General features: G+C 37.8%; 1 protein-coding gene across 1 annotated transcript in view; it reads left to right on the forward strand.

Annotated features, from left to right (window-relative positions):
• LOC117330999 (reelin-like) overlaps positions 1 to 27,876 on the forward strand; it is a 145,270-nt gene that overhangs the window by 14,954 nt on the left and 102,440 nt on the right. The window contains exons 2-10 of the mRNA XM_033889591.1: positions 1,523 to 1,751; positions 4,998 to 5,068; positions 9,860 to 9,962; positions 12,229 to 12,325; positions 14,612 to 14,663; positions 16,640 to 16,739; positions 17,351 to 17,541; positions 19,481 to 19,749; positions 26,229 to 26,377. Of these exons, the coding sequence (XP_033745482.1) occupies positions 1,523 to 1,751; positions 4,998 to 5,068; positions 9,860 to 9,962; positions 12,229 to 12,325; positions 14,612 to 14,663; positions 16,640 to 16,739; positions 17,351 to 17,541; positions 19,481 to 19,749; positions 26,229 to 26,377 (1,261 nt within the window). The remainder of the gene's footprint in view (positions 1 to 1,522; positions 1,752 to 4,997; positions 5,069 to 9,859; positions 9,963 to 12,228; positions 12,326 to 14,611; positions 14,664 to 16,639; positions 16,740 to 17,350; positions 17,542 to 19,480; positions 19,750 to 26,228; positions 26,378 to 27,876) is intronic.

A 27,876-nucleotide genomic window follows, 5' to 3' on the forward strand; every position in this document is an offset into this window, starting at 1 on the left:
TAACACTATACAGCCTTGTCAGAGTGATGACAGGGTAGATGTAACACTATACAGCCTTGTCAGAGTGATGACAGGACAGACAGGGTAGATGTAACACTATACAGCCTTGTCAGTGTGATGACAGGGTAGATGTAACACTATACAGCCTTGTCAGTGTGATGACAGGACAGACAGGGTAGATGTAACACTATACAGCCATGTCAGAGTGATGACAGGGTAGATTTGACACTATACAGCCTTGTCAGAGTGATGACAGGGTAGATGTAACACTATACAGCCTTGTCGGAGTGATGACAGGACAGACAGTGTAGATGTAACACTATACAGCCTTGTCAGAGTGATGACAGGGTAGATGTAACACTATACAGCCTTGTCAGTGTGATGACAGGACAGACAGGGTAGATGTAACACTATACAGCATTGTCAGAGTGATGACAGGGTAGATGTAACACTATACAGCCTTGTCAGAGTGATGACAGGGTAGATGTAACACTATACAGCCTTGTCAGAGTGATGACAGGACAGACAGGGTAGATGTAACACTATACAGCCTTGTCAGAGTGATGACAGGGTAGATGTAACACTATACAGCCTTGTCAGAGTGATGACAGGGTAGATGTAACACTATACAGCCTTGTCAGTGTGATGACAGGACAGACAGGGTAGATGTAACACTATACAGCCTTGTCAGAGTGATGACAGGGTAGATGTAACACTATACAGCCTTGTCAGTGTGATGACAGGACAGACAGGGTAGATGTAACACTATACAGCCTTGTCAGAGTGATGATAGGACAGATGTAACACTATACAGCCTTGTCAGAGTGATGACAGGGTAGATGTAACACTATACAGCCTTGTCAGTGTGATGACAGGGTAGATGTAACACTATACAGCCTTGTCAGTGTGATGACAGGACAGACAGGGTAGATGTAACACTATACAGCCTTGTCAGAGTGATGACAGGACAGATGTAACACTATACAGCCTTGTCAGAGTGATGACAGGGTAGATGTAACACTATACAGCCTTGTCAGTGTGATGACAGGGTAGATGTAACACTATACAGCCTTGTCAGAGTGATGACAGGACAGACAGGGTAGATGTAACACTATACAGCCTTGTCAGAGTGATGACAGGGTAGATGTAACACTATACAGCCTTGTATTGACTGATGTATGAAATAAGGAAAGCAGCCAGATTAATCCTTTTTCTTGTTTGAAACTATGGTTCAGTTTGATTTGGTTGCTGTGCCAATGATGATTATTCATCAAAACAAGTTTTTGTCTACGCCAACAGAAATGTAAAGATAGTAAAGAGGACTACATGTCCAGGACAGTGGTTATATCAGTATAGAATGTGCATCATCTTCATAGGTAACTTTCACATTCATATGTGTGACCTTATTCTATACTTTGGAACAAAAGCATATTCCACAATACATGTACATCATAGAATAACTTATGTGTCACTAGCTAGGATGATGGCAGTTTTTTCTCTTCATTAAAATCATCTCTTTCAGTGTCCATCACTTCAAACCAGAACTTTGATGGCTTCCTCATGACCGGATTGTACACAATGAGCAGTAGTGCTAGGACACGCCTGGAAAATCTCGGTTACTATGGTGATGCTCTCTCCGCCCAAAACCTGATGTGTTCCATTGTCCACAGTCACATTTCTCCGCGGCCAGGGCATCGATTGTCCTTCCTCTGGCTGGCTCCCGCGGCAGGAACTGGATGTGTCAGCTTTCTGTAAGTAAGGAACTGAATGTGTCAGCTTTCTGTAAGTAGTATTTCCCTCCCTAACCTTCCTCTGACTAGCTCCTGTGACAGGAACTGAATGTGTCAGCTTTCTGTAAGTAATATTCCCCTCCCTAACCTTCCTTCTTGACCCCACACTACTCTCCTTCCTCTCACTGTCCCCATGACCAAGGACTAGATATACCATCTTGTCCCCCACCCCTACTCTCCTTCCTCTCACTGTCCCCATGACCAAGGACTAGATATACCATGTTGTCCCCTACTCTCCTTCCTCTCACTGTCTCCATGACCAAGGACTAGATATACCATCTTGTCCCCCACCCCTACTCTCCTTCCTCTCACTGTCTCCATGACCAAGGACTAGATATACCATCTTGTCCCCCACCTCTACTCTACTTCCTCTCACTGTCCCCATGACCAAGGACTAGATATACCATCTTGTCCCCCACCCTACTATCCTTCCTCTCACTGTCTCCATGACCAAGGACTAGATATACCATCTTGTCCCCCCTACTCTCCTTCCTCTCACTGTCTCCATGACCAAGGACTAGATATACCATCTTGTCCCCCACCCTACTCTCCTTCCTCTCACTGTCCCCATGACCAAGGACTAGATATACCATGTTGTCCCCAACCCTACTCTCCTTCCTCTCACTGTCCCCATGACCAAGGACTAGATATACCATCTTGTCCCCTACTCTACTTCCTCTCACTGTCCCCATGACCAAGGACTAGATATACCATCTTGTCCCCTACTCTCCTTCCTCTCACTGTCTCCATGACCAAGGACTATATATAACATCTTGTCCCCTACTCTCCTTCCTCTCACTGTCCCCATGACCAAGGACTAGATATACCATCTTGTCCCCACCCTACTCTCCTTCCTCTCACTGTCCCCATGACCAAGGACTAGATATACCATCTTGTCCCCACCCTACTCTCCTTCCTCTCACTGTCCCCATGACCAAGGACTAGATATACCATCTTGTCCCCCACCCTACTCTACTTCCTCTCACTGTCTCCATGACCAAGGACTAGATATACCATCTTGTCCCCTACTCTCCTTCCTCTCACTGTCTCCATGACCAAGGACTAGATATACCATCTTGTCCCCTACTCTCCTTCCTCTCACTGTCCCCATGACCAAGGACTAGATATACCATCTTGTCCCCCACCCTACTCTACTTCCTCTCACTGTCCCCATGACCAAGGACTAGATATACCATCTTGTCCCCTACTCTCCTTCCTCTCACTGTCCCCATGACCAAGGACTAGATATACCATCTTGTCCCCTACTCTACTTCCTCTCACTGTCCCCATGACCAAGGACTAGATATACCATCTTGTCCCCCACCCCTACTCTCCTTCCTCTCACTGTCTCCATGACCAAGGACTAGATATACCATCTTGTCCCCCACCCCTACTCTCCTTCCTCTCACTGTCCCCATGACCAAGGACTAGATATACCATCTTGTCCCCTACTCTCCTTCCTCTCACTGTCTCCATGACCAAGGACTAGATATACCATCTTGTCCCCTACTCTCCTTCCTCTCACTGTCTCCATGACCAAGGACTAGATATACCATCTTGTCCCCCACCCCTACTCTACTTCCTCTCACTGTCTCCATGACCAAGGACTAGATATACCATCTTGTCCCCCACCCTACTCTCCTTCCTCTCACTGTCCCCATGACCAAGGACTAGATATACCATCTTGTCCCCTACTCTCCTTCCTCTCACTGTCTCCATGACCAAGGACTAGATATACCATCTTGTCCCCAACCCTACTCTCCTTCCTCTCACTGTCTCCATGACCAAGGACTAGATATACCATCTTGTCCCCCACCCTACTCTACTTCCTCTCACTGTCTCCATGACCAAGGACTAGATATATCATCTTGTCCCCTACTCTACTTCCTCTCACTGTCCCCATGACCAAGGACTAGATATACCATCTTGTCCCCCACCCTACTCTACTTCCTCTCACTGTCTCCATGACCAAGGACTAGATATATCATCTTGTCCCCTACTCTACTTCCTCTCACTGTCCCCATGACCAAGGACTAGATATACCATCTTGTCCCCCACCCTACTCTCCTTCCTCTCACTTTCTCCATGACCAAGGACTAGATATACCATCTTGTCCCCCACCCTACTCTCCTTCCTCTCACTGTCCCCATGACCAAGGACTAGATATATCATCTTGTCCTCCACCCCTACTCTCCTTCCTCTCACTGTCCCCATGACCAAGGACTAGATATACCATCTTGTCCCCTACTCTCCTTCCTCTCACTGTCCCCATGACCAAGGACTAGATACACCATCTTGTCCCCTACTCTCCTTCCTCTCACTGTCCCCATGACCAAGGACTAGATATACCATCTTGTCCCATGCTCTCCTTCCTCTCACTGTCTCCATGACCAAGGACTAGATATACCATCTTGTCCCCTACTCTCCTTCCTCTCACTGTCCCCATGACCAAGGACTAGATATACCATCTTGTCCCCCACCCCTACTCTCCTTCCTCTCACTGTCTCCATGACCAAGGACTAGATATACCATCTTGACCCCCACCCTACTCTACTTCCTCTCACTGTCCCCATGACCAAGGACTAGATATACCATCTTGTCCCCTACTCTCCTTCCTCTCACTGTCTCCATGACCAAGGACTAGATATACCATCTTGTCCCCTACTCTCCTTCCTCTCACTGTCCCAATGACCAAGGACTAGATATACCATCTTGTCCCCCACCCTACTCTCCTTCCTCTCACTGTCTCCATGACCAAGGACTAGATATACCATCTTGTCCCCCACCCCTACTCTCCTTCCTCTCACTGTCCACATGACCAAGGACTAGATATACCATCTTGTCCCCAACCCTACTCTCCTTCCTCTCACTGTCTATATGACCAAGGACTAGATATACCATCTTGTCCCCCACCCTACTCTACTTCCTCTCACTGTCCCCATGACCAAGGACTAGATATACTATCTTGTCCCCTACTCTCTTTCCTCTCACTGTCCCCATGACCAAGGACTAGATATACCATCTTGTCCCCTCATTCTTTACTTTATTTTGATCATGTAAGCATTCTGTACACTCCCTTGCTTGTACATGTTTATAATTGGTATTGCTGCCAGATGTGGGGCTCTGGGTTAATGAAATCAATGAAAAATTGTTGAAATACTACTTCAGGCAGAGAACAGGTGTGATAAACGTTTTTTCTGATTTCAGAGCTACAGCCACACTTGGGCACCAGATGCTATTCAAGGACACCACTGTTCTTCAGCTGTGTGAACTTGGAGGTTAGTGTGTTTGAGAGTTTAATCTGTTTTGGTGAGGATTGTAAGTGTTATAGGTTGTTCCTTGTCAGGTGACCTTCTTTTCTTGGAAGCTAGAAAAATAAATAGCTATACATGCATTTTTGTGTCACCTTGAAAATGTGACATATAGGCGTCAATGTCGTCGGCGTCGTCCGCACAATGGTTTCCGTGCAATAACTTGAGTTCCCTTTGGCTAATCAAACTCAAACTTCATACCATGCTTCCTTACCAAAAGTGCTTGTTTGGGATTGCTTTTCAGGTTCAAAGGTCAAAGTTCAAGGTCACTGTTAATATTAATAGAAAATTGGTTTCCGTGCAATAACTTGAGTTCCCTTTGGCCAATCAAACTTCATACAGTGCTTCCTTTCCAAAAGTGCTTGCTTGGGATTGCTTTTCAGGTTCAAAGGTCAAAGGTCAAGGTCGCTGTTACTATTAATAGAAAATTGGTTTCCTTGCAATAACTTGAGTTCCCTTTGGCTAATCAAACTCAAACTTCATACAGTGCTTCCTTACCAAAAGTGCTTGCTTGAGAAAAGTATGGATAGCACTATAATGACATGTTCAGGGTAAGATGTTCAGTACATAAATGTAGTTAAATGTTCTGGCAATCAACAAATGCTATCAACGACTTCACTCATCATGTCTACAAAACCTCTTAGATCCACCACTCCAATTGATGTGTGTACCTAACGTCTTTAGAATTAGGACTAGGGTTAAATGTTAGTCATCAGATGAGTTGGCAACAGGTGAGAAATCTGAATACACAGTTCACCTGTATATTCATAACACTGGTTAAAGAATAATCACTGCAGTAATAATTAATTCACACAGGAATTTGTGCAAAGATTGCATTTGATATCAATTTATTATTACTACTCAAATTTATTAAATGTTGTGCATTTGTTGTTTTTCTGCTTATAACTGTTCACCGAGGGAAATAAAATCAGATCCTGAAAATGTTTTTATTTTTACTTAAAACCGATGGATTTACATATTTCCAATTTTTGTGTCGCCTTTTTAGGTCACCTGAGACGCCTTTTGTCCGGCGTCGTCCGTCGTCCGTCGTAAACAATTTACATTTTCAACTTCTTCTCAATTACCAACAGGCCCAGAGATCTGATATTGGGTCTGTAGCATGATGGGATGAAGGGCTACCAAGTTTGTTCAAATGGATGACCTTGACCTTCATTCAAGGTCACATGGGTCAAATATGCTAAAATCTTTGAATGACTTCTTCTTGATAACCAAAAGGCCCAGAGACCTAATATTGGGCCTGTAGCATGATGGGATGAAGGGCTACCAAGTTTGTTCAAATGGATGACCTTGACTTTCATTTACGGTCACAAGGGTCAAATATGCTAAAATCTTTGAACGACTTCTTCTTGATAACCAAAAGGCCCAGACACATCATATTAGACCTGTAGCATGCTGGGTTGAAGGGCCACCAAGTTTGTTCAAATGGATGACTTGGACCTTCATTCAAGGTCACAAGGGTCAAATATGCTAAAATCTTTGAACGACTTCTTCTTGATAACCAAAAGGACCAGAGACCAAATACTGGGCCTGTAACATGCTGGGATGAAGGGCTACCAAGTTTGTTCAAATGGATGACCTTGACCTTCATTCAAGGTCACAGGGGTCAGATATGCTAAAATCTTTGAATGACTTCTTCTTGATAACGAAAGGCCCAGAGACCTGTTATTGGGCCTGTAGCATGCTGGGATAAAGGGCTACCAAGTTTGTTCAAATGGATGACCTTGACTTTCATTTACGGTCACAAGGGTCAAATATGCTAAAATCTTTGAATGACTTCTTCTTGATAACCAAAAGGCCCAGAGACCAAATACTGGGCCTGTAACATGCTGGGATAAAGGGCTACCAAGTTTGTTCAAATGGATGACCTTGACCTTCATTCAAGGTCACAGAAGTAAAATATGCTAAAATCTTTGAACGACTTCTTTTTGATAACCTAAAGACCCAGAGACCTAATATTGGGCCTGTAGCATGCTGGGATGAAGGGCCACCAAGTTTGTTCAAATGGATGACCTTGACTTTCATTCAAGGTCACAAGGGTCAAATATGCTAAAATCTTTGAATGACTTCTTCTTGATAACCAAAAGGACCAAAGACCTAATATTGGGCCTGTAGCATGCTGGGATGAAGGGCTACCAAGTTTGTTCAAATGGATGACTTTGACCTTTGTTCAAGGTCATGGTGGCCAAATGTGCTAAAATATATCAAAACTCAGGTGACCGTTAAGGCCCATGGGCCTCTTGTTCTGAAAAAGGCGCCATATAGGTATTACCATCATTCGTGAGTTCATTCATTCTATGGAAATTCATGCGGTAAATCATACAAATTATACTTGGAATAGAAACAATGAATATCCAAGCTATTTTTTAGCTCACCTGCCCGAAGGGCAAGTGAGCTTATGCCGTGGTGTGGCGTCCGTCGTCTGTCCGTCTGTCTGTCCGGCGTCAACTTTTTCATTTAAACAACTTCTTCTCAATAACCAAGAGGCCCAGGGACTTGATATTGGGCCTGTAGCATGCTGGGGTGAAGGGCTACCAAGTTTGTTCAAATAAATGACCTTGACCTTCATTCAAGGTCACATGGGTCAAATAGGCTATAATCTTCAAACGACTTCTTCTCAATAACCAAGAGGCCCAGGGACTTGATATTGGGCCTGTAGCATGCTGTGGTAAAGGGCTACCAAATTTGTTCAAAGAAATCACCTTGACCTCCATTCAAGGTCAAATGGGTCAAATAGGCTATAATCTTCAAACAACTTCTTCTCAATAACCAAGTGGCCCAGGGACTTGATATTGGGCCTGTAGCATGCTGGGGTGAAGGGCTACCAAGTTTGTTCAAATAAATGACCTTGACCTTCATTCAACGTCACATGGGTCAAATAGGCTATAATCTTCAAACGACTTCTTCTCAATAACCAAGAGGCCTGGGGACTCGATATTGGGTCTGTAGCATGCTTGCATGAAGGGCTATCAAGTTTGTTCAAAGAAATCACCTTGACCTTCATTCAAGGTCATATGGGTCAAATAGGCTATAATCTTCAAACAACTTCTTCTCAAACACCAAGAGGCTGAGGCACTTGAGGTTAGGCCTGTCTGTACTCTGTAGCATGCTGGGGTGTAGGGCTACCAAGTGTGTTCAAATGAATGACATTGATCAACATTCAAGGTCACAGGGGTGAAATATTTTTAAATCTTGTGAAAGCCAAGAGTCACCAAGACCCGATATTAGGCCAATAATATACATTGAATTAATTGGTTATCAGCATAGTATCTGTAGAAATGACCTCAATGTTGACTGCCTTTCACTAATTGGTTGTTGACTGTCTTTCACTGATTGGTTGTTGTCTGCCTCTCACCGATTGGTTGATGTCTGCCTTTCACTGATTGGTTGTTGACTGCCTTTCCCTGATTGGTTAATGACAGCCTTTACTGATTGGTTGTTGATAACCTTTTTAGGGTCATCTGACCCAAAGGGTCAGGAAAACCTAAAACCATTATACTCCTTACTGTTATATATGTACTCACTGTACTGTACTCACTGTACTGGTATATATATGTACTCACTGTCCTGGTATATATATGTACTCACTGTACTGGTATATATGTACTTACTGTACTGGTATATATGTACTTACTGTACTGGTATATATGTACTTACTGTACTGGTGTATATGTACTTACTGTACTGGTGTATATATGTACTTACTGTACTGGTATATATGTACTTACTGTACTGGTGTATATATGTACTCACTGTACTGGTATATATGTACTCACTGTACTGGTATATATATGTACTCACTGTACTGTTATATATGCACTCACTGTACTGGTATATATGTACTTACTGTACTGGTATATATGTACTCACTGTACTGTACTCACTGTACTGGTATATATATGTACTCACTGTACTGTTATATATGTACTCACTGTACTGGTATATATGTACTTACTGTACTGGTATATATGTCCTTACTGTACTGGTGTATATATGTACTCACTGTACTGGTATATATATGTACTTACTGTACTGGTATATATGTACTTACTGTACTGGTGTATATATGTACTCACTGTACTGGTATATATGTACTCACTGTACTGGTATATATGTACTCACTGTACTGGTATATATGTACTTACTGTACTGGTGTATATATGTACTCACTGTACTGGTATATATGTACTTACTGTACTGGTATATATGTACTTACTGTACTGGTATATATGTACTCACTGTACTGGTATATATGTACTCACTGTACTGGTGTATATATGTACTTACTGTACTGGTATATATGTACTTACTGTACTGGTATATATGTACTTACTGTACTGGTATATATGTACTTACTGTACTGGTATATATGTACTTACTGTACTGGTATATATGTACTTACTGTACTGGTATATATGTACTCACTGTCCTGGTATATATGTACTTACTGTCCTGGTATATATATGTACTTACTGTACTGGTATATATGTACTTACTGTACTGGTATATATATGTACTCACTGTACTGGTATATATATGTACTTACTGTACTGGTGTATATATGTACTTACTGTACTGGTATATATGTACTTACTGTACTGGTATATATGTACTTACTGTACTGGTATATATGTACTTACTGTACTGGTATATATGTACTTACTGTACTGGTATATATGTACTTACTGTACTGGTGTATATGTACTTAATTCTCCATCAAGATTTCTGTTTTGATGATAGCTTCAAGAGAACCAGAGAGACCAGACACAATCGGTATCAACGCTGATAACTACCTACTGAGGGAGAGTTTTGATACATCACCTGACTTTGATGCTAATGTTTGGTAAGTAAAGTATGTTTTGTGAGTTAAGTATGTTTGGTGAATAAAGTATGGTGAGTTAAGTATGTTTGGTGAGTTAAGTATGTTTGGTGAGTTAAGTATGTTTGGTGAATAAAGTTTGGTGAGTTAAGTATGTTTAGTGAGTTAAGTATGTTTGGTGAGTTAAGTATGGTGAGTTAAGTATGTTTGGTGAGTAAAGTATGTTTGGTGAGTTAAGTATGTTTGGTGAGTTAAGTATGTTTGGTGAGTTAAGTATGTTTGGTGAGTAAAGTATGTTTAGTGAGTTAAGTATGTTTGGTGAGTTAAGTATGTTTGGTGAGTTAAGTATGTTTGTGATGAGTTAGGTATGTTTGGTGAGTTAAGTATGTTTGGTGAGTTAAGTATGTTTGGTGAGTTAAGTATGTTTGGTGAGTTAAGTATGTTTAGTGAGTTAAGTATGTTTGGTGAGTTAAGTATGGTGAGTTAAGTATGTTGGTGAGTAAAGTATGTTTGGTGAGTTAAGTATGTTTGGTGAGTTAAGTATGTTTGGTGAGTAAAGTATGTTTAGTGAGTTAAGTATGTTTGGTGAGTTAAGTATGTTTGGTGAGTTAAGTATGTTTGTGATGAGTTAGGTATGTTTGGTGAGTTTAGTATGTTTGGTGAGTTAAGTATGTTTGGTGAGTTAAGTTTGTTTGGTGAGTTAAGTATGTTTAGTGAGTTAAGTATGTTTGGTGAGTTAAGTATGTTTGGTGAGTTAAGTATGTTTGTGATGAGTTAGGTATGTTTGGTGAGTTTAGTATGTTTGGTGAGTTAAGTATGTTTGGTGAGTTAAGTATGTTTGGTGAGTTAAGTACGTTTGGTGAGTTAAGTATGTGAGTTAAGTATGTTTGGTGAGTTAAGTATGTTTAGTGAGTTAAGTATGTTTGGTGAGTTAAGTATGTTTGTGATGAGTTAGGTATGTTTGGTGAGTTTAGTATGTTTGGTGAGTTAAGTATGTTTGGTGAGTTAAGTATGTTCAGTGAGTTAAGTATGTTTGATGAGTTAAGTATGTTTGGTGAGTTACGTGTTTGGTGAGTTAAGTATGTTTGGTGCCTTAAGTATGTTTGGTGAGTTAAGTATGTTTGGTGCCTTAAGTATGTTTGGTGAGTTAAGTATGTTTGGTGAGTTAAGTATGTTTGGTGAGTTAAGTATGTTTGTGATGAGTTAGGTATGTTTGGTGAGTTTAGTATGTTTGGTGAGTTAAGTATGTTTGGTGAGTTAAGTATGTTTGGTGAGTTAAGTATGTTTAGTGAGTTAAGTATGTTTGGTGAGTTAAGTATGTTTGGTGAGTTAAGTATGTTTGTGATGAGTTAGGTATGTTTGGTGAGTTTAGTATGTTTGGTGAGTTAAGTATGTTTGGTGAGTTAAGTATGTTTGGTGAGTTAAGTACGTTTGGTGAGTTAAGTATGTGAGTTAAGTATGTTTGGTGAGTTAAGTATGTTTGTGATGAGTTAGGTATGTTTGGTGAGTTTAGTATGTTTGGTGAGTTAAGTATGTTTGGTGAGTTAAGTATGTTCAGTGAGTTAAGTATGTTTGATGAGTTAAGTATGTTTGGTGAGTTACGTGTTTGGTGAGTTAAGTATGTTTGGTGCCTTAAGTATGTTTGGTGAGTTAAGTATGTTTGGTGCCTTAAGTATGTTTGGTGAGTTAAGTATGTTTGGTGAGTTAAGTATGTTTGGTGAGTTAAGTATGTTTGATGTGTTAAGTACGTTTGGTGAGTTAAGTACGTTTGGTGAGTTAAGTATGTTTGGTGAGTTAAGTATGTTTGGTGAGTTAGGTATGTTTGATGGGTTAAGTACGTTTGGTGAGTTAAGTACGTTTGGTGAGTTAAGTATGTTTGGTGAGTTAAGTATGTTTGGTTTGGTGAGTTAAGTATGTTTGGTGAGTTAAGTATGTTTAGTGAGTTAAGTATGTTTGGTGAGTTAAGCATGTTTAGTGAGTTAAGTATTTTTGGTGAGTTAAGTATGTTTGGTGAGTTAAGTATGTTTGGTGAGTTAATTGTTTTAATCAAGAGTTATTTTTTTCTGTTCCATCACATATCCAACAGAGTAGTTGAGACAGAAAATGGGTTTGTCGTGCAAATAATGGCAATTCAAATATATTTTACAATTCCAAATCATTTTATATTTTGTATTATGTAAAACAAAAATAAACGAAAAACTGATAAGTAAATCTCTTGAAAGAGAATAACTTTTTAGAAATTTTAAATATATAAATAAGAAGATTATATTTAACCCTGATCCATTTACAGGGCATCCCATGAAGGGGCGTCCATCAACAGTGACTGTGGAACTGTCCTTCACGGTGACTCGACTCTCTTCTGTAACACAGACGGATCACGCAGCCTTGTAAGTCAGGCCTAACATGATATAGTAGAATATTATTAATGAGATCTTTGAATGACACTGATCAAAAGTGTACCTAGTACACTGGCTTTTCTGCTTGTGGTACAGACTGCAAGGCATCAAATCATTTGAAATTTTGGAGAAATGTATTACTACACCATTACACTGTGTGCTATCTTAACAAATAATAAAATGAATTACTACACCATTACACTGTGTGTTATCTAACAGATAATAAAATGTATTACTACACCATTACACTGTGTGTTATCTAACAGCTAATAAAATGTATTACTACACCATTACACTGTGTGTTATCTAACAGATAATAAAATGTATTACTACACCATTACACTGTGTGTTATCTAACAGATAATAAAATGAATTACTACACCATTACACTGTGTGTTATCTAACAGATAATAAATGTATTACTACACCATTACACTGTGTGTTATCTAACAGATAATAAAATGAATTACTACACCATTACACTGTGTTATCTAACAGATAATAAAATGAATTACTACACCATTACAATGTGTGTTATCTAACAGATAATAAAATGAATTACTACACCATTACACTGTGTGTTATCTAACAGATAATAAAATGAATTTTGTGTGTTTTACACTGTGTGTTATCTAACAGATAATAAAATGTATTACTACACCATTACACTGTGTGTTATCTAACAGATAATAAAATGAATTACTACACCATTACACTATGTGTTATCTAACAGATAATAAAATGAATTACTACACCATTACACTGTGTGTTATCTAACAGATAATAAAATGAATTACAACACCATTACAGTATGTGTTATCTAACAGATAATAAAATGTATTACTACACCATTACACTGTGTTATTTAACAGATAATAAAATGAATTACTACACCATTACACTGTGTGTTATCTAACAAATAATAAAATGAATTACTACACCATTACACTGTGTTATCTAACAGATAATAAAATGAATTACTACACCATTACACTGTGTGTTATCTAACAGATAATAAAATGTATTACTACACCATTACACTGTGTTATCTAACAGATAATAAAATGAATTACTACACCATTACACTGTGTGTTATCTAACAGATAATAAAATGTATTACTACACCATTACACTGTGTGTTATCTAACAAATAATAAAATGAATTACTACACCATTACACTGTGTTATCTAACAGATAATAAAATGAATTACTACACCATTACACTGTGTGTTATCTAACAGATAATAAAATGAATTACTACACCATTACACTGTGTTATCTAACAGATAATAAAATGAATTACTACACCATTACACTGTGTGTTATCTAACAGATAATAAAATGTATTACTACACCATTACACTGTGTTATCTAACAGATAATAAAATGAATTACTACACCATTACACTGTGTTATCTAACAGATAATAAAATGAATTACTACACCATTACACTGTGTGTTATCTAACAGATAATAAAATGAATTACTACACCATTACACTGTGTTATCTAACAGATAATAAAATGAATTACTACACCATTACACTGTGTGTTATCTAACAGATAATAAAATGAATTACTACACCATTACACTGTGCATTATCTAACAGATAATAAAATGAATTACTACACCATTACACTGTGTTATCTAACAGATAATAAAATGAATTACTACACCATTACACTGTGTGTTATCTAACAGATAATAAAATGAATTACTACACCATTACACTGTGTGTTATCTAACAGATAATTAAATGAATTACTACACCATTACAGTATGTGTTATCTAACAGATAATAAAATGAATTACTACACCATTACACTGTGTTATCTAACAGATAATAAAATGAATTACTACACCATTACACTGTGTGTTATCTAACAGATAATAAATGAATTACTACACCATTACACTGTGTTATCTAACAGATAATAAAATGAATTACTACACCATTACACTGTGTGTTATCTAACAGATAATAAAATGAATTACTACACCATTACACTGTGTTATCTAACAAATAATAAAATTAATTACTACACCATTACACTGTGTGTTATCTAACAGATAATAAAATGAATTACTACACCATTACACTGTGTTATCTAACAGATAATAAAATGTATTACCACACCATTACACTGTGTTATCTAACAAATAATAAAATGAATTACTACACCATTACACTATGCATTATCTAACAGATAATAAAATGAATTACTACACCATTACACTGTGTGTTATCTAACAGATAATAAAATTTTATTTTTCAGATGTCTGTTCCACTGAACTTGACGTCTGCTGCAGTTCTTCAGTTTACAATCTGTATGTATTGGTAAAAGGATTGAATCAAAACATGTGTCTGTCTATTGGCCAAACCATTCAATATCTGACAATAAATCAAGCTGTTAATTCATTGACCAAACCATTCAATATCTGACAATAAATTTATCTACAGTAATAAGCCTACCATAGTGGAGCAATAAATCTATTGATTGGCAAATACCATATTTATCTGACAATAAATCTATTGATTGGCAAATACCATATTTATCTGACAATAAATCTATTGATTGGCAAATACCATATTTATCTGACAATAAATCTATTGATTGGAAAATACCATATTTATCTGACAATAAATCCATTGATTGGCAAATACCATATTTATCTGACAATAAATCTATTGATTGGCAAATACCATATTTATCTGATGATAAATCTATTGATTGGCAAATACATGTACCATATTTATCTGACAATAAATCTATTGATTGGAAAATACCATATTTATCTGATAATAAATCTATTGATTGGCAAATACCATATTTATCTGACAATAAATCCATCTATCTATTGATTGGCAAATACCATATTTATATACCAATAAACCAGTAAACTAAGCTTGAATTTATAGAATAAGGTCTTTGTGACCTACTTTTGTCAAATTTGTTCTTGGACATGTGATCTATCTTTCTAAATATTGCCATACAATAAAAATTAAAAAACTGAGATGAGAAATTAATGTTAAACTTGAATTTATATAAAATTATGTCAAGGTGACCTACTTTCATTGAAAATTGTTCTAGGACAATGAAAATTGATATCTTAGATGCAACAGATGCTGAATGCCAAATTAGGTTACTGTGATATACGCGGTACTTCTAAGAATTGCTATAGGACAATACAAATGGACATGTGGGATGATCATAAAAGATGTCAACTCACTTTCATTCACTGTTGTTGACATCATTTATTAGTCTTAGGTTAAACGTAAATTTTTCAAAACCAGGTCACTTTGATCTACGTTTCTATATGAACGGAATAGAGCAATTAAAGTTTACATCTATCTTGGATTAACAAAAAAATTGATGCTAAACATTGATGTTGATTTGACATTGATGTAATGTTGATATTGACTTGACATTGATGTAATGTTGACATTGACTTGACATTGATGTAATGTTGACATTGACTTGAGATTGATGTAATGTTGACATTGACTTGACATTGATGTAATGTTGACATTGACTTGACATTGATGTAATGTTGACATTGATTCGACATTGATGTAATGTTGAAATTGATTCGACATTGATGTAATGTTGATATTGACTTGACATTGATGTAATGTTGACATTGACTTGACATTGATGTAATGTTGACATTGACTTGACATTGATGTAATGTTGACATTGACTTGACATTGATGTAATGTTGACATTGACGTTGACTTGACATTGATGTAATGACTTGACATTGATGTAATGTTGACATTGACTTGACATTGATGTAAAGTCGAAATTGACTTGACATTTATGTAATGTTGACATTGATATTGAGTTGGCATTAATGTAATGTTGACATTGATGTAATATTGACATTGATTTGACATTAATGTAATGTTGATATTGATGTTGACTTGACATTGATGTAATATTTACATTGATGTTGATTAGATGTTGACATTGACTTGACATTGGTGTAATATTTACACTGCCGTTGACTTGACATTGACCTGTTAGCAACTCTATTTCAAATTCCCTGCTTTTAAATTAGTGGGAACAAGTTAATTGATTCCAAGTGTGTGAATAACCATCACATCAATATTTTGAGGAAGTTCATTTCAGAGGATTAGTTCAGAAACAATAAGGTCACTGAAGTGATTCTGTGGCTAAAGGAGCACTTTGTACATGACTAATCACTTTAAAGACTGGAAAAGCAATGCATCGTTAATGTATTTCACAAACGTCCAAACAGATTATAATCCCCAGTGAATTCATGAATTATTTTATATACAGCTGCCGGAACTTGTGGAGGCACCGTCTTTGAGGAAGAGGATATCATTGTCGCTCTCGGAATCAACCATTGCAGTGAATGGGTTGTCATAGATACCGTCAGGTAAGTAAATTTGAAGGCTGAGGTGACATGGGTTGTCATAGATACCGTCAGGTAAGTTTTGAAGGCTGAGGTGACATGGGTTGTCATAGATACCATCAGGTAAGTTTTGAAGGCTGAGGTAACATGGGTTGTCATAGATACTGTCAGGTAAGTAAATTTGAAGGCTGAGGCTTAAATTGAATCCTTAGTTACCTTTTTAAATTATGAAAACAAATGTCTATAAGAGACATTTTATTTTATAGACTTCGGGTTGTACTATTGGTTATGGCTCCCTGGGTCAATAGCATTGATTTACCCTGAAGCTTTCTAATAATACATATGTATATAGTGTCCTTGACCTTAACTGTGAATTGTCCTTGACCCCAATGATTGAGTGTCCTTGCCCCAATGATAGAGTGTTCTTGACCCCAATGATATAGTGTCCTTGACCTCAATGATAGAGTGTCCTTTACCTCAATGATTGAGTGTCCTTGACCTCAATGATAGAGTGTCCTTGACCTCAATGATAGAGTGTCCTTTACCTCAATGATTGAGTGTCCTTGACTTCAATGATATATTGTCCTTGACCTCAATGATATAGTGTCCTTGACCTCAATGATATCATTATTCAGTGCCCCAGATGGACCTAAGCCTGAGACACATCTTGTCCACATTCCGGTGAATGGTCAGCAGGACAATGTGTGTGTCCGTTGGTCACAGGAGCCCCCAGCTATCAACAAACTTTCATTATTACCTGACAATCTGCCATTACTAGATTCTCCTCAGTCTGATACACCAGCTGATGACAATGATACCAACACAGGTATGTCTTATATCTAGTGTCTGTAGTAATGATATAGGTATGTCACACATGTTATATCTAGTGTCTGTAGTAATGATATAGGTATGTCTTACATGTTATATCTAGTGTCTAGTAATGATATAGTTATGTCTTACATGTTATATCTAGTGTCTGTAGTAATGATATAGGTATGTCTTAACACATGTTATATCTAGTGTCTAGTAATGATATAGGTATGTCTTAACACATGTTATATCTAGTGTCTAGTAATGATATAGGTATGTCTTAACACATGTTATATCTAGTGTCTGTAGTAATGATATAGGTATGTCTTAACACATGTTATATCTAGTGTCTGTAGTAATGATATAGGTATGTCTTACATGTTATATCTAGTGTCTGTAGTAATGATATAGGTATGTCTTAACACATGTTATATCTAGTGTCTAGTAATGATATAGGTATGTCTTAACACATGTTATATCTAGTGTCTGTAGTAATGATATAGGTATGTCTTACATGTTATATCTAGTGTCTAGTAATGATATAGGTTTGTCTTAATACATGTTATATATTTAGTGTCTGTAGTAATGATATAGGTATGTCTTAACACATGTTATATCTAGTGTCTGTAGTAATGATATAGGTATGTCTTACATGTTATATCTAGTGTCTGTAGTAATGATATAGGTATGTCTTACATGTTATATCTAGTGTCTGTAGTAATGATATAGGTATGTCTTAACACATGTTATATCTAGTGTCTGTAGTAATGATATAGGTATGTCTTACATGTTATATCTAGTGTCTGTAGTAATGATATAGGTATGTCTTACATGTTATATCTAGTGTCTGTAGTAATGATATAGGTATGTCTTACATGTTATATCTAGTGTCTGTAGTAATGATATAGGTATGTCTTACATGTTATATCTAGTGTCTAGTAATGATATAGGTATGTCTTAACACATGTTATATCTAGTGTCTGTAGTAATGATATATGTATGTCTAAACACATGTTATATCTAGTGTCTGTAGTAATGATATAGGTATGTCTTAATACATGTTATATCTAGTGTCTGTAGTAATGATATAGGTATGTCTTAATACATGTTATATCTAGTGTCTGTAGTAATGATATAGGTATGTCTTACATGTTATATCTAGTGTCTAGTAATGATATAGGTATGTCTTAACACATGTTATATCTAGTGTCTGTAGTAATGATATAGGTATGTCTTACATGTTATATCTAGTGTCTGTAGTAATGATATAGGTATGTCTTAATACATGTTATATCTAGTGTCTAGTAATGATATAGGTATGTCTTAATACATGTTATATCTAGTGTCTGTAGTAATGATATAGGTATGTCTTAACACATGTTATATCTAGTGTCTAGTAATGATATAGGTATGTCTTAATACATGTTATATAGGATACTTGCAGCACATACATTGTAAAGCTTATGTTCAGTGCACCGATATTATGTCAATGTGACAGTGACCTAAGGTTAAAGGTCAAATAAGTTAAAATTTTCCCAATACTTTCTTGTCAGGGCCATATCTTCTAAATTGTTGATGATATTTTGATGAAACTTAAAGCATCCTTGCGTCACTTTCACTTTGACCTTGATCTCAAGATAAAACAAGTCCAATTTTTCAGCAATTTCTTGTTCTAAGTTAATTTTCTATACTTTTGAAGATATGTTAATGAGACTTGAAGCATAGATGCCTCCTCTAGTTTAAAAGATAATGTGCAGTACACTGCTTCTGTTGATGTATAACTATATCACCTTACTGACAAAGTGCAGTGCAACCCTGAACTAAAGGTCAAAGGTCAATAATGCATAATAAGTGCGAAGGGAAGACATATTTAATCCTGCCACAACATGTATACACATATATAATGTATCTGCCAATATTTCAATGCTTTACAACGTACTTAACAATACCTACAGGAAGTAAACCCCTATTGAAGAAGTACCACATCAGGGGTGACCTTAGTAACATCAGGGGTGACCTTGGTAACATCAGCCTGATTGGAGAGGAGAGTACAGAGGATTACACACCTATAGGGGAGGAATCACACACTGGTCCATACAAGTCCTGCTGGGCCCTGGACAATATCCTGGTGGTCAACACAGCTAATGCCCCTTTGGTCATCTCCGACACCTTTGACCCCGTTGACCCCTCTAACTGGCTTTTCTTCCCTGGAGCTAATATCCAGGTAAGTACGAGGGATAATTGATATGTTGTGAGGCTCAAGGGATGACTGATATGTTGTGAGCCTGGAGGGATGATTGATATGTTGTGAGCCTGGAGGGATGATTGATATGTTGTGAGCCTGGAGGGATGATTAATATGTTGTGAGCCTTGAGGGATGATTGATATGTTGTGAGCCTCGAGGGATGATTGATATGTTGTGAGCCTGGAGGGATGATTGATATGTTGTGAGCCTGGAGGGATGATTGATATGTTGTGAGCCTGGAGGGATGATTGATATGTTGTGAGCCTCGAGGAATGATTGATATGTTGTGAGCCTCGAGGGATGATTGATATGTTGTGAGCCTGGAGGGATGATTGATATGTTGTGAGCCTGGAGGGATGATTGATATGATGTAAGCCTCGAGGGATGATTGATATGTTGTAAGCCTCGAGGGATGATTGATATGATGTGAGTCTGGAGGGATGATTGATATGTTGTGATCCTGGAGGGATGATTGATATGTTGTGAGTCTGGAGGGATGATTGATATGTTGTGAGCCTGGAGGGATGATTGATATGTTGTGAGCCTGGAGGGATGATTGATATGTTGTGAGCCTGGAGGGATGATTGATATGTTGTAAGCCTCGAGGGATGACTGATATGCTGTGAGCCTGGAGGGATGATTGATATGTTGTGAGCCTGGAGGGATGATTGATATGTTGTGAGCCTGGAGGGATGATTGATATGTTGTGAGCCTCGAGGGATGATTGATATGTTGTGAGCCTGGAGGGATGATTGATATGTTGTGAGTCTGGAGGGATGATTGATATGTTGTGAGCCTCGAGGGATGACTGATATGTTGTGAGCCTCGAGGGATGATTGATATGTTGTGAGCCTCGAGGGATGATTGATATGTTGTGAGCCTCGAGGGATGATTGATATGTTGTGAGCCTCGAGGGACGATTGATATGTTGTGAGTCTGGAGGGATGACTGATATGTTGTGAGCCTCGAGGGATGATTGATATGTTGTGAGCCTGGAGGGATGATTGATATGTTGTGAGTCTGGAGGGATGATTGATATGTTGTGAGCCTGGAGGGATTATTGATATGTTGTGAGCCTGGAGGGATGATTGATATGTTGTGAGCCTGGAGGGATGATTGATATGTTGTGAGCCTGGAGGGATGATTGATATGTTGTGAGCCTGGAGGGATGATTGATATGTTGTAAGCCTGGAGGGATGATTGATATGTTGTGAGCCTCGAGGGATGACTGATATGTTGTGAGTCTGGAGGGATGATTGATATGTTGTGAGCCTCGAGGGATGATTGATATGTTGTGAGCCTGGAGGGATGATTGATATGTTGTAAGCCTGGAGGGATGATTGATATGTTGTGAGCCTCGAGGGATGATTGATATGTTGTAAGCCTGGAGGGATGATTGATATGTTGTAAGCCTGGAGGGATGATTGATATGTTGTGAGCCTCGAGGGATGATTGATATGTTGTGAGCCTCGTATTGAAGGAGGTACTCAAGGATGTTCTTTTTAAGTCCTACTATTCTCTGACTATATAGGGCTGTGAACCCAAGGACTTGTCTCATTTGGTTAGTTTACGTGTATATCGACGAAGCAGCACTCTAAAGTAAAGAAGACAAGCAGCTTTCGCAGAATGTACAAAATCGGTGAAAGAGCAGTGATCCAATATTTGCATAAAAAGGTTTAACACCTAAGAATATCCATAATGATATGGTACAAACAGTAAAAGTAAATTAAAAGTAAAAGTTAATTTCCTGAACAACACCTATTTAAAACTTATCATCAAGTTCCACCAGTGGGGTTCAGCTCAGACTTGATCCTGAGATGGTCTTGACCAAGTGTTTTTATTTTTAGGTTACTCACTAATCCTAGATGTCTCTTGATTATTTTATCATTTCTGCTTTGTAACAATAATTTTCTGTGGGTTGTCTTTGACTTACAATTCTAAACTAAGCTATGTTTGACATATGTACAGCGTAAGTGTTGGGTGACGAGTCTGTCTTTGATTTATAATTCCAGTTATTTCTTTTGACGTCTGTGTGTTAATATTTACAGCGTAAGTGTTGGGTGACGAGTCTGTCTTTGTGTTAATATTTACAGCGTAAGTGTTGGGTGACGAGTCTGTCTTTGATTGATAATTCCAGCTATTTCTTTTGACGTCTGTGTGTTAATATTTACAGCGTAAGTGTTGGGTGACGAGTCTGTCTTTGATTTATAATTCCAGCTATTTCTTTTGACATCTGTGTGTTAATATTTACAGCGTAAGTGTTGGGTGACGAGTCTGTCTGTGTGTTAATATTTACAGCGTAAGTGTTGGGTGACGAGTCTGTCTTTGATTTATGATTCCAGCTATTATTTTTGACGTCTGTGTGTTAATATTTACAGCGTAAGTGTTGGGTGACGAGTCTGTCTTTGATTTATAATTACAGCTATTTCTTTTGACATCTGTGTGTTAATATTTACAGCGTAAGTGTTGGGTGACGAGTCTGTCTTTGATTTATGATTCCAGCTATTATTTTTGACGTCTGTGTGTTAATATTTACAGCGTAAGTGTTGGGTGACGAGTCTGTCTTTGATTTATAATTACAGCTATTTCTTTTGACGTCTGTGTGTTAATATTTACAGCGTAAGTGTTGGGTGACAAGTCTGTCTTTGATTTATAATTCCAGCTATTTCTTTTGACGTCTGTGTGTTAATATTTACAGCGTAAGTGTTGGGTGACAAGTCTGTCTTTGATTTATAATTACAGCTATTTCTTTTGACGTCTGTGTGTTAATATTTACAGCGTAAGTGTTGGGTGACGAGTCTGTCTTTGATTTATAATTCCAGCTACTATTTTTGAGATTTGTGTTTTAATATTTACAGCGTAAGTGTTGGGTGACGAGTCTGTCTTTGATTTATAATTCCAGCTATTTCTTTTGACATCTGTGTGTTAATATTTACAGCGTAAGTGTTGGGTGACGAGTCTGTCTTTGATTTATAATGCCAGCTATTTCTTTTGACATTTGTGTGTTAATATTTACAGCGTAAGTGTTGGGTGACGAGTCTGTCTTTGATTGATAATTCCAGCTATTTCTTTTGACATCTGTGTGTTAATATTTACAGCGTAAGTGTTGGGTGACGAGTCTGTCTTTGATTTATAATTTCAGCTATTTCTTTTGACATCTGTGTGTTAATATTTACAGCGTAAGTGTTGGGTGACGAGTCTGTCTTTGATTTATAATTCAAGCTATTTCTTTTGACATTTGTGTTTTAATATTTACAGCGTAAGTGTTGGGTGACGAGTCTGTCTTTGATTGATAATTCCAGCTATTATTTTTGACATCTGTGTGTTAATATTTACAGCGTAAGTGTTGGGTGACGAGTCTGTCTTTGATTTATAATTCCAGGTATTTCTTTTGACATCTGTGTGTTAATATTTACAGCGTAAGTGTTGGGTGACGAGTCTGTCTTTGATTTATAATTCCAGCTATTTCTTTTGACATCTGTGTGTTAATATTTACAGCGTAAGTGTTGGGTGACGAGTCTGTCTTTGATTTATGATTCCAGCTATTTCTTTTGACATCTGTGTGTTAATATTTACAGCGTAAGTGTAGGGTGACGAGTCTGTCTTTGATTTATAATGCCAGCTATTTCTTTTGACATTTGTGTGTTAATATTAACAGCGTAAGTGTTGGGTGACGAGTCTGTCTTTGATTGATAATTCCAGCTATTTCTTTTGACATCTGTGTGTTAATATTTACAGCGTAAGTGTTGGGTGACGAGTCTGTCTTTGATTTATAATGCCAGCTATTTCTTTTGACATTTGTGTGTTAATATTTACAGCGTAAGTGTTGGGTGACGAGTCTGTCTTTGATTGATAATTCCAGCTATTTCTTTTGACATCTGTGTGTTAATATTTACAGCGTAAGTGTTGGGTGACGAGTCTGTCTTTGATTTATAATTCCAGCTATTTCTTTTGACATCTGTGTGTTAATATTTACAGCGTAAGTGTTGGGTGACGAGTCTGTCTTTGATTTATGATTCCAGCTATTATTTTTGACATTTGTGTGTTAATATTTACAGCGTAAGTGTTGGGTGACGAGTCTGTCTTTGATTTATAATTCCAGCTATTTCTTTTGACATTTGTGTGTTAATATTTACAGCGTAAGTGTTGGGTGACGAGTCTGTCTTTGATTTATGATTCCAGCTATTTCTTTTGACATTTGTGTTTTAATATTTACAACGTAAGTGTTGGGTGACGAGTCTGTCTTTGATTGATAATTCCAGCTATTATTTTTGACATCTGTGTTTTAATATTTACAGCGTAAGGGTTGGGTGACGAGTCTGTCTTTGATTGATAATTCCAGCTATTATTTTTGACATCTGTGTTTTAATATTTACAGCGTAAGTGTTGGGTGACGAGTCTGTCTTTGATTTATAATTCCATCTATTTCTTTTGACATTTGTGTTTTAATATTTACAGCGTAAGTGTTGGGTGACGAGTCTGTCTTTGATTGATAATTCCAGCTATTATTTTTGACATCTGTGTGTTAATATTTACAGCGTGAGTGTTGGGTGACGAGTCTGTCTTTGATTTATAATTCCAGCTATTTCTTTTGACATCTGTGTGTTAATATTTACAGCGTAAGTGTTGGGTGACGAGTCTGTCTTTGTGTTAATATTTACAGCGTAAGTGTTGGGTGACGAGTCTGTCTTTGATTTATAATTCCAGCTATTTCTTTTGACATCTGTGTTTTAATATTTACAGCGTAAGTGTTGGGTGACGAGTCTGTCTTTGATTTATGATTCCAGCTATTTCTTTTGACATCTGTGTGTTAATATTTACAGCGTAAGTGTTGGGTGACGAGTCTGTCTTTGATTTATAATGCCAGCTATTTCTTTTGACATTTGTGTGTTAATATTTACAGCGTAAGTGTTGGGTGACGAGTCTGTCTTTGATTGATAATTCCAGCTATTTCTTTTGACATCTGTGTGTTAATATTTACAGCGTAAGTGTTGGGTGACGAGTCTGTCTTTGATTTATAATTTCAGCTATTTCTTTTGACATCTGTGTGTTAATATTTACAGCGTAAGTGTTGGGTGACGAGTCTGTCTTTGATTGATAATTCAAGCTATTTCTTTTGACATCTGTGTGTTAATATTTACAGCGTAAGTGTTGGGTGACGAGTCTGTCTTTGATTTATAATTCCAGCTATTTCTTTTGACATCTGTGTGTTAATATTTACAGCGTGAGTGTTGGGTGACAAGTCTGTCTTTGATTGATAATTCCAGCTATTTCTTTTGACATTTGTGTTTTAATATTTACAGCGTAAGTGTTGGGTGACGAGTCTGTCTTTGATTTATGATTCCAGCTATTTCTTTTGACATTTGTGTTTTAATATTTACAGTGTAAGTGTTGGGTGACGAGTCTGTCTTTGATTTATAATTCCATCTATTTCTTTTGACATCTGTGTGTTAATATTTACAGCGTAAGTGTTGGGTGACGAGTCTGTCTTTGATTTATAATTCCAGCTATTTCTTTTGACATCTGTGTGTTAATATTTACAGCGTAAGTGTTGGGTGACGAGTCTGTCTTTGTGTTAATATTTACAGCGTAAGTGTTGGGTGACGAGTCTGTCTTTGTGTTAATATGTACAGCGTAAGTGTTGGGTGACAAGTCTGTCTTTGTGTTAATATTTACAGCGTAAGTGTTGGGTGACAAGTCTGTCTTTGATTTATGATTCCAGCTATTTCTTTTGACATTTGTGTTTTAATATTTACAGTGTAAGTGTTGGGTGACGAGTCTGTCTTTGATTTATAATTCCATCTATTTCTTTTGACATCTGTGTGTTAATATTTACAGCGTAAGTGTTGGGTGACGAGTCTGTCTTTGATTTATAATTCCAGCTATTTCTTTTGACATCTGTGTGTTAATATTTACAGCGTAAGTGTTGGGTGACGAGTCTGTCTTTGTGTTAATATTTACAGCGTAAGTGTTGGGTGACGAGTCTGTCTTTGTGTTAATATGTACAGCGTAAGTGTTGGGTGACAAGTCTGTCTTTGTGTTAATATTTACAGCGTAAGTGTTGGGTGACGAGTCTGTCTTTGATTTATAATTCCAGCTATTTCTTTTGACATTTGTGTGTTAATATTTACAGCGTAAGTGTTGGGTGACGAGTCTGTCTTTGACTTATAATTTCAGCTATTTCTTTTGACATCTGTGTTTTAATATTTACAGCGTAAGTGTTGGGTGACGAGTCTGTCTTTGATTTATAATTCCATCTATTTCTTTTGACATTTGTGTTTTAATATTTACAGTGTAAGTGTTGGGTGACGAGTCTGTCTTTGATTTATAATTCCAGCTATTATTTTTGACATCTGTGTGTTAATATTTACAGCGTAAGTGTTGGGTGACAAGTCTGTCTTTGATTTATAATGCCAGCTATTTCTTTTGACATTTAATTTGTGTGTTAATATTTACAGCGTAAGTGTCGGTCAGAAGAGAACTCAATGTACTTTAGTATGGTGAACCAGACAGTAAACTATGTCGTGACCAGGGATATGGACCTTAGTACAGAGGACATGTCTGATGTTGTACTGGAAGAAGTGTTTGAGCTGAAACAACAGCCAGGGTATGTATACTTCCTACCTCCTCATCCCATCACATTAGATCCCCACTAGGAACTGGGAAAGGACTGTAGTTTTGTATCATGTGTATCCGAGGTGAGGTGGAGGAACTGGGAAAGGACTGTAGTTTTGTATCATGTGTATCCAAGGTGAGGTGGAGGAACTGGGAAAGGACTGTAGTTTTGTATCATGTGTATCCGAGGTGAGGTGGAGGAACTGGGAAAGGACTAAAGTTTTGTATCATGTGTATCTGAGGTGAGGTGGAGGAACTGGGAAAGGACTATAGTTTTGTATCATGTGTATCCGAGGTGAGGTTGAGGAACTGGGAAAGGACTATAGTTTGTATCATGTATATCCGAGGTGAGGTGGAGGAACTGGGAAAGGACTGTAGTTTGTATCATGTATATCCGAGGTGAGTTTGAGGAACAGGGAAAGGACTGTAGTTTGTATCATGTATATCCGAGGTGAGGTGGAGGAACTGGGAAAGGACTGTAGTTTTGTGTGATGTGTATCCGAGGTGAGGTGGAGGAACTGGGAAAGGACTGTAGTTTTGTATCATGTGTATCCGAGGTGAGGTGGAGGAACTGGGAAAGGACTGTAGTTTTGTATCATGTGTATCCGAGGTGAGGTGGAGGAACTGGGAAAGGACTGTAGTTTTGTATCATGTGTATGCGAGGTGAGGTGGAGGAACTGGGAAAGGACTGTAGTTTTGTATCGTGTGTATCCGAGGTGAGTTGGAGTCTTTGTCACATTAGTTCCCCACTAGGAACTGGGAAAGGACTGTAGTTTGTATCATGTATATCCGAGGTGAGGTGGTGTGTCATGTACCAAAATTAAGTCACTTTGACCTACAAACAGAAAATATTTGTCCAGGTTGTATCTCCTACACTACTTGTCACTGGAACCCTCATACCAGTGGGGATGTTCTATGTATCAAAATAAGTCACTTTGACCTACATTCTTAGGTCATCTGAACCAAAGGATCAGGATGACCTATAGCCATCGTGCTCCGTCTATCAGCAGAATACCATCTGCATCCCTGAAATAAGGCTAGTCTGACCCCTAGGGACAGAGGGGTGGGGCCCCAAATAGGGAACTTTGGTGAAATTTTGCTTTAAAACCATACTCCTACTTAACCCTTTGGTTGATTACAACCAAATTTGGTGTGAAACATCATTGGTGGAGGTCAATCATATTTTATTGAAATCAGGCTGGTCTGACCCCTGGGGACAGAGAGGTGGGGCAGGTCCTATCCCTGGGGACAGAGGAGCGGGGCCCCAAAAAGGGAACTTTGCTAAAATTTTGCTTTAAAACCTTTCTCTTTCTTAAACCTTGGGTGGATTACAACCATATTTAATGTGAAACATCATTAGGGGGAGGGCAAACATAATTTATATAAATGAGGCTGGTCTGACCAATAAGGACAGAGGGGCAGGGCCACAAAAAGGGGAACTTTTGTGAATTTTTGCTTAAAACCCTACTCCTTCTTAACCCTTGGTTACAT

Source organism: Pecten maximus, chromosome 7 (genome assembly GCF_902652985.1).
Source record: "Pecten maximus chromosome 7, xPecMax1.1, whole genome shotgun sequence".
In the NCBI taxonomy this organism is placed as follows: domain Eukaryota; kingdom Metazoa; phylum Mollusca; class Bivalvia; order Pectinida; family Pectinidae; genus Pecten; species Pecten maximus.